General features: G+C 47.5%; 1 protein-coding gene across 1 annotated transcript; it reads left to right on the forward strand.

The window, feature by feature from the left end:
• Positions 1–7,472: 7,472 nt before the first annotated feature.
• On the forward strand, positions 7,473–8,485 carry LOC308235369 (binder of sperm protein homolog 1-like; the record flags this gene model as incomplete). Its single annotated transcript, XM_080644134.1, has 2 exons — positions 7,473–7,632; positions 8,340–8,485. The coding sequence occupies 2 exons, from the start codon at positions 7,473–7,475 to the stop codon at positions 8,483–8,485; spliced, it is 306 nt and encodes a 101-aa protein (XP_080500260.1).
• Between the last annotated feature and the right edge of the window lie 216 nt (positions 8,486–8,701).

Consider the following 8,701-nt stretch of genomic DNA (forward strand, 5'->3'; position numbering starts at 1 on the left):
AGGCTGTTTTCATTTTTAATATGCAAAACCTCAGCAGTGCTAACAAGTCATGTTTTAAATTCATTTCATTATGTTAACATTCACCTTTAAATCTGAGTCTGCATTCTAGATCCACCAGCAAGGGAATCTTATATACTTTAGAGGTAGAAATTATGTCAGTAGCCTTGGCCAATGTGGCTCAGTTGGCTGAGCATCATCCCGTCCACCAGAAGGTCGCCGCCGGTTCGACTCTCTGCTGGGACACGTGCCCTAGTTGTGGGTTCCACCCCCAATTGGGCTATGTATGGGAGGCAACCAACTGCTGTTTCTCTCTCCTGCTCCCTCTCTAAAATCAATAAAAGCATATTAAAAAAAATAATACAAGACAGCCTTAACCGATTTGGCTCAGTGGATAGAGCGTCGGCCTGTGGACTGAAAGGTCCCAGGTTCGATTCCAGTCAAGGGCATGTACCTTGGTTGCGGGCACATCCCCAGTAGGAGGTGTGCAGGAGGCAGCTGATCGATGTTTCTCTCTCATCGATGTTTCTAACTATCCCTCTCTGTAAAAAAAATTAATAAAATATATTAAAAAATAATACAAGACAGTGTGTTTCAGAATTTGCAATTAGTCTTGCTTTTCAGAGTTGGGAAATGTTGGTGACTGTACATCTTGCTTTACTTACTCCTGAGAACTGCAAGGCCCTGCGGCCTTTTCAGCGAATCGCCAAGCGTGGCCGGGGCACAGGGTTCTCGCACTGAGGCTCCGTTCTCCCACGGCCTCCCGGAGCCTCCCTGAGCCTCCCCGAGCCTCCCCAGCCTCTCCAGGGACTTCCGCCCCAGCTTCCAGGCACTGATTGGGTCTAGGACGCAGACATGCCTATGGCTGCTGTGATCCTTGAAGATCGTTGTCTTGGCAACAACCTGAAATTCCTCATCCGGACTCTTCAAATCCTCGTCTGTATTTATTTATTTTCTTTTTATTGAATTTATTTTGGTGACACTCTTGTCTATATTTAGTGCCAATTATCTTAAGTATTTTTTTTCTCTGTATTTCTTCTTATGCAGAGTAGGTGTCTGGCTTTGGGGCAGAGAGGGAGGGAGGAAAGGTGAAAAAGAAGAAAGAGGAGGAGGAGGGGCAGGGAGAAGAGATGGAGGAGGGGAGGGAGAAGGGGAGAGAGCAGAGACAGAAGGGCGGGAGAGAGAGAGAGAGGAGGAGATGGAGATGGAGGAGGAGAGGGAGAAGGAAGGAGATGAGAAGTAGGAAGGGGAGGGGAGAAGGAGGAGCTGGGACAATGGAGCCAGGGAGAGGGGAGGAGGAGAAAGCGGGTGTGGGAGGAAGGTGGAGGAGGGACAAGGAGAAGGCCTGGCTGTGGCTATAAACCGTGAGGGTGAGCTGGGCCCAGCCCCGGCCAGAGGAGGAGCATGGGACTGCGTGCGGGGCTCCTGCTGGCGTGGGCCTGCGGGCTCCTCAGCGCCGTCAGCGCCCAAGGTGAGGAGTTTGGGACGGTGTGTGGGGCTGGGCACAGCTGCCTGGGCCACGGAGTCTTGTGCTCCCAGAAGGGGAGAGACGCTCTCTACCTTGTCCAGTTAACAGACATGGCCCACTTTAAAACAAAACAAAACATAAAAAGGGGCTCAACGAATACACACGAAAGACTGGGAATGTCAGCTGGAAAATTCAACTGACAGAAGCCACGCTCCTTGCTGGTAGGGTGTCTCCCTCCATCCCAGTCTGTGCTAAATGCCTCCTGCAGAGGTTTTGAAAGGGAAGGAAGTTGTGGGACGCCTGTCTTGTTCCTTTACCCAACCATGTCACCTTCAACATGACAAGGTGCCAGTAGAGGGAGAGATTTCGTGGCGGATGCATTTCCCGCGAATGTGGCGAGGATCACCCAGAGCCACCAAAGCCGTTCTTTTATGGGGTGGCAAGGGACCAAGATCTCGCATGCACGACTTCATAATTTTTTTAAATAAATTTTTATTGATTTCAGAGAGGAAGAGAGAGGAAGAGAAAGATAAAACATCAATGATGAGAGAGAATCACTGATCGGTTGCCTCCTGCACGCCCCCTACTGGGGATCGAGCCCGCAACCGGGGCATGTGCCCTTGACTTAAATCAAACCCAGGACCCCTTCAGTCCGCAGGCTGACGCTCTGTCCACGGAGCCAAACTGGTGAGGGCGCATGCGTGACTTTAAATATTTTCAGGCCATCGTTGCAGAAAAAGAAATCAAACACGGTGTTTGATAAAGGTCCCAAAAGAGAACCCAGGAAAAAGAAAAGATGCCCCTCAGTGAGCCGTGATCACTGCTTGCTCCTCAGTGGGAAGTTTTATTTTATGCTTATTGCAGAAGAACAGTTTTTGACTTAGACAAACATTTTTTAAAAATATATATTTTAATATTTTATTGGTTTTTAGCAGAGAGGAAGGGAGAGGGATAGAGAGTTAGAAACATCGATGAGAGAGAAACATTGATCAGCTGCCTCCTGCACACCTCCCACTGGGGATGTGCCTGCAACCAAGGTACATGCCCTTGACCGGAATCGAACCCGAGACCCTTCAGTCTGCAGGCGGACGCTCTATCCACTGAGCCAAACCGGTTTCAGCAGCAACAACAATAACAGTTCTCAGTTGTTAAGTGCTTCCTTTGTTACAGACGCTATTCTGCGGAGTTTATATGCATGAAACATCTGTTCCTCAACATAACTCCCCAGGCAGGTAACATCGTGGTCCTTGTTTTATAGGAGAGAATCCAGGGCACAGAGGGGCTGAGTCATATTCCCGAAGCCACTCAGCCAGCTAGTGACAACTGCGATTTGCGCTCAAGATTCTGAGAAAGCGTATTTCCTTTCTTGTCCTTCCTTTTTATAATCGTCACCTGAGGATATGTTTTCATTGATTTTAATGGGAGAAAAAGGGAGAGGGGGAGAGAGAGAAACAGCAGTTGGTTACCTCCCCTATGCGCATCACCTTTAAAATATTATTATTACTAGGATATAATTTGGTAAAATTTATTTTATTTCAAAGGCTAAATCTAGTGAAATAAATATTTGTTTAAATTGTGTCTTTCAGATTATTCGCCATCTCCAGGTAAGTGGCTCAAAACTCTTTTATTACAGTTTCTTTTGATATCTCGCAATAAAATGTGAAGTTGTTGAGTACTATATTTCTTTTCCTGGTAAGAAATCATATGTTTCATGAAGAACTGCTACTTTATGTCCTTGAATATTAAAAAAGGTACATGCTATGTTAAAAATCATTAAGGAAAAAGAAGAGAGCAATCAATTTTACTGTTAATATTTTCAAGAGATCAAATATTTCATTATATACAACCTTATAATGTGGTTTTCATTTTGCAGAAATAGTCTTATAGAACATAACGAAGTAGGAGATGCCTTTTGTCACCTACAGACGAAGTCCAAAATTTTCCATGCCTATTTTATATCTCCTCTTTGCCCATATGACGTTATAAAGCTATATTTTACTTTAAAATTCCCTTAGTGATGAATATTTTTGGACTGATTTCTATTTTTTGTGCTATTATTAAATATGCTAAAATGAACATTCTTAACCTGAATGTCATTCCAACAAAAACCAGGGACGTACAGAGGTCAGTGGTGTCTACTTTGACCAGTGCTAGTTAACATTATTGGGGGTAATGGGGTGTTCTAATGTAGGTGATATTGCAAAAAGGAAATAACCTGTAAGCCTACAGAAAATTATGGGCAACGTTATTTTATGATTGTAAACTTAAAAATTCCTGGGGACACTGGAAAAGATGATGAGTTTTAACAGAAGAATTTGGCTATGTGGCTGGATATAAGACAAACATACACAGTCAATAGTTTTTCTCTTTGCTGGTAAGAACTTACTACACTTTGATGGAAAAGGAATCATTCCATTTTGCATCAATGACAAAAACTGCTGTGGAGTTAAATCGGCAAGAAATGTGCAGGACTTAGGGGAAGTAAATCATACTGAAGAATATAAAGCAATCCTAAAAGACAGACTCTCACGCCATGTTTTTGGCTGGAAGACATAATAGTGAGATAAACATCAGCTTCAAATTTTATTTTTCAGAAATGATGCCTTACTTTCCAGAAATTAAAGGTAAGTTGACCATAAAATGTTTACTAAGGCCTTGGCTGGTGTGGGCCAGTGGTTAGAGTGTTGGCCTGCCCACTGAAGGATCACTGGTTCCAGATGTTTCTCTATCTCTCCCCTTCTCTCCCTCCTTTTCACTCTCTCTAAAAATATATATATACATATAAAATCAAAAAATATCCTCAGGTGAGGATTAACAACAACAACAAATTCTGTTTTCTCCTTTCACAAAATGTAATATAAGTACCTGTAAACAGATTTAAAAATCATGAACAAAAGTAGTGCTGGTGGAGAAGCACCTGTGTTATCAGATATTTAAACAAGCCATAAAATATCCTGTCTAATAAAGAGGGAATATGCTAATTGACCCTCACGCCGTCGCAAAGATGGCAGCACCCACAGCCAATAAGGAGGGAATATGTTAATTGACTGCCCTGCCCTCAAAGATGGTGACGCCCACAGCTGCAAGATGGCGACGCCCAGTTCCCTCAGCCCCTCCGGGGTGGCAGGCAGGCCCGGCCACTCCACGCACCTGACCCTGGAGTCCTTCAGTCCCCTCAGCCCCCCAGGTGCCCAGGGCCGGCCCGAGGCACAGGCAAGCCTTGGATGGCTGCTGCCCAGCCGCCCAGAGCCACCCGAGGCTCAGATAACCAGGATCGGCCGAGGCTTGCGCTGCTGACAGTGGCAGCAGCAGAGGTGTGATGGGGGTGTTGCTTTCCCCTGATTACCAGGTCACCTCCTGCCCCTGAGGGCTCCTGGACTGTGAGAGGGGGCAGGCCGGGCTGAGGGCCCCCCCCTTCCAGTGCATGAATTTTCATGCACCGGGCCTCTAGTCCTATATAATAAAAGCCTAATATGCAAATTGTCCCCTTGGGCAGTTGTTCCTCTGGGAGTTCGACTGCTCACTATGAGGTGTGCTGACCACCAGGGGGCAGCGCAGAACATGGCAGGCATCGGCCATGCAGTGCTGGCAGCTGGCAGCAGTGGAGGCACTGCTGGCCCCGATGGGCCCTGACAAGAGTGGGACCATGGTGGGATGGTGGAGCAGGTGAGGGGGCAGTGCCAGGTGGGGCTGCGGGGCTACAAGGCTGGGGGTGTGAGCTGGGGCCTGATCTCCACAGGCCACCCTGAGGGACCCCACCTGTGGATGAATGTGTGCACCGGGCCTCTAGTAGGAAAATAAATAGCATGGTAATACAGTGATACAAATAGCTGGGTGGCTCAGTTGGTTGGAGCATTGACACATACATCAAAAGGTTGCGGGTTTGATCTCTGGCCTAGGTGCATATGGGAGGCAACCAATGGATGTTTCTCTTTCTTTCTCTAAAATCAATTAAAAAATTTGAAGTGTATAAATGTTTCATGCTGGTGAAAATTCATGTAAAAGAGCACACTAATGGAAAAGATAAATTGCTATTGTCCTTAAAGAAACCAACACCCACCAGTGTTAAAAATTCATATACGCTGTAACCTAAACCTTGCTTTTGGGATTCTATTCTGTAGAACCAAATATTTCAGCACAGAGGGATTTACAGAGGTCAGATGTTCGCTGCAGCTTTATTTACAAGGAAAACTCTAAATATGAGAAGTGTTGAATGAATTGTGGCAAAATCCAGATCACAGAATATGTCCCAGCATTGTATGTTTTGTATTGATTTTTGAGAGAGAGAGAGAGAGAGAGCAAGGGAGAGGGAGAGAGAGAGAGAGAGAAACATGGATGTGAGAGGGAAACATCCATCAGTTGCTTCCCATATGCACCCTGACCAGGGATTGAACTGGAAACCTGGGTATATGCCCTGACTGGGAATCGAACCAGTGACCTTTGATGTACGAGATAATGCCCAACCAACTGAGCCACACTGGCCAGAGCAAGTTTATGACCCAGCATTAGAAGGGAGTTTCAGCTACAAAAATTAAAAGATATGTTTAAAACGGTTTCTACGATATGTTAAGTTAGAAACGGAAGTTGTGTAAATAAAGTATGATTCATTTAAGGAGAAAACAAAAATCTCTGTGTGTGTATACATATACACTGAGTGGCCAGATTATTATGATCTCTCATTGCATAATAATCTAATCTGGCCACTCAGTGTGTGTGTGTGTGTGTGTGTGTGTGTGTGTGTGTGTGTGTGTATGTGTGTGTGTGTGTGTGTATAATAATCTGGCCACTCAGAGTGTGTGTGTGTGTGTGTGTGTGTGTGTGTGTGTGTATATATATATATTAGAGGCCTGGTGCATGAATTCGTGCATGGGTGAGGGTCCAGCCAGCCTGGCCAGGGGGAGGGGACATGGGCAGTTGGCCAGCCTGCCTGCTGATCGAACTCCTGGTCTAGGGGACAATTTGCATATTAGCCTTTTATTATATAGGATATACACCGAGTGGCCAGATTATTATGTGTTCAGAGATCATAATAATCTGGCCACTCAGTGTATATATTATGTATAGCTATATATGCTATATGGCCAATATATGTTGTATAGATGGAGATATACATCTATCTATACAGAGCAACTAGAGGCCCGGTGCACAGATTTGTGCATGGAGGGGGGGAGGGGGACCCCTCAGCCTGGCCTGTGCCCTCTTGCAATCCAGGACCCCATGGGGGATGTAGCAGTGTGCCAAGCGGCAGGTGGCCAGGGAGGAGCCCGAGCAGGGACCGGGCGCTGCGCTGCTCACACTCATCCCTGCCCGCTGTGCCTGCCGCTGCTGCTCAGTAGCACCACTGCGGAGGTGGGAGAGGCTCCTGCTGCTGCAGCTGCTCTCACCAGCTGTGAGCCCGGCTTCTGGCTGAGCGGCGCTCCCCCTGTGGGAGTACACTGACCCCCAGGGGGCAGCTCCTGCATTGAGCGTCTGTCCCCTGGTGGTCAGTGTGTGTCATAGCGACTGGTCGACCGGTCGTCCCGGTCATCCTGGTCATTCAGTCTTAAGGGTTGCTTAGGCTTTTATATATAGAGAGATAGATGGGTAGATTAAGACATCCATATGGGCATGGAAAAAGTGTGGAAAGATACAAGCCAGCCCATCTACATTTTGTGTGTCTGTGTGCACGTGTGTGTGTACATGGGTGTGTGTGAAGATGGAAGAGGGTGAAGAAAGGAGACAGAAGTGAAATTGTTTAACAGATAAATGGCCACATGTATGTTTCTAAGCTTAGGGTCAGTTTCTGGAACTGGGGCCGAGTGCTAAGCAAAATGCCAAGGCTGTTTATGCGACGGGAAAAGTGGGACAGGAGTGAGTGTATAAGGCAAACCCTTTATGGGGAGAGAGGCCCAGCAGCCCCCCGACTGCGAGTGGACAAGCTTCAGCAGAATGAAGGCAGGGCTCCGTTGGGAGTGGAACCACCCTTCGGAGGCGGGGAGCGTGGCAGCATCCAACCCGCCGCCCAGAGATGGAGGCAGCACGTTTGCTTCCTCCAGATGGCAGGTGTTTCTTCCCATTCCACTACAAGAACGGGGTGTTCTACGACTGCGTCAAGTTCAAGGCCAAGCACAAGTGGTGCTCCTTGACGCAGAACTTTGAAGGCTACTGGAAGTACTGCTCCGACGAAGGTGAGTACTCGGGTGAAGGCGAAGACCTCGGGGGGGGGGGGCATCTTGGGCCCAGCGCTGAGGTTCCCTGAGGCCTTCATAGGGTTCTAAACATGGAATGCACAGTCCTAGTAGCCACTTGGCTCAGTGGTGGGAGCGTCGACCTGTGGACTGAAGGGTTGCGGGTTCGACTCCAGTTAAGGGCACGTACTTGGGTTGTGGGTTCAATGCCCAGCCCTGATTGGGACACCTGCGGGAGGCAACCAGTTGATGTGTCTCTCTCACATCAATGTCTCTCTCTCTCTCTCTCTCTCTCTCTCTCTCTCTCTCTCTCTCTCTCTCTCTCCCCTTTCCCCTTCCCTTCCACTCCTTCTAAAAACCATTGGGAAAATATCCTTGGGTGAGGATATTAACAAAACAAAACAAAAAAAATGGAATGCACAGTCCATTACATTGTGAAAATCAGTTGTGTGCAGGTCTCTGATGGTACAAAAACCCCATGGCACCAAAGATAGATGAGTGCTTCAAGCGCATTCAGATGTATCTGTCGGCAGCAGAACCTCAACCCGCCACCGGTATTGCTGCCGGATGTGTTGGGTGAGAGAGAGCAAGAGTGGAAACGTGCGCGTGCTTTCGTGCGCGTGCGCGTGTGCGTGTGCGTGGGTGTTAGGATGAAGAGGAGGCACCGAAAAGGAAGATTTCTTATTCCCATGGCTTCTTCTCTGCAGACTTGGCAAAATGTGTGTTTCCCTTCTGGTTCAGACGCACCATCTACTGGGAATGCACCGACGACGCGGATGCATTTGGGAGAAAATGGTGCTCACTGACCCAGAATTACAACAAGCAAAGGGTCTGGAAGTATTGCGATGAGTGAACTGACAGCATCGCTGAAGGGGCGCCCGCATCCTCAGGGGAGCGAACCTGCAGTGTTTGTTGGGGAGGGGAGGTAGGACCCCCCTGGAGGTGCGATCTGAAGGGGATCCGGCTGTAAATAACTTGGGGTTTTGATTCTGGTGGTGGGCTTTTGCATGGAAACCTGTATCCTAACCTCAGTGCTTTTCCTTGCTAACTGCGTCGAATGAGGCCCTTA

The sequence above is a fragment of the Plecotus auritus genome, assembly GCF_963455305.1.
Source record: "Plecotus auritus genome assembly, chromosome: 10".
Taxonomy (NCBI): domain Eukaryota; kingdom Metazoa; phylum Chordata; class Mammalia; order Chiroptera; family Vespertilionidae; genus Plecotus; species Plecotus auritus.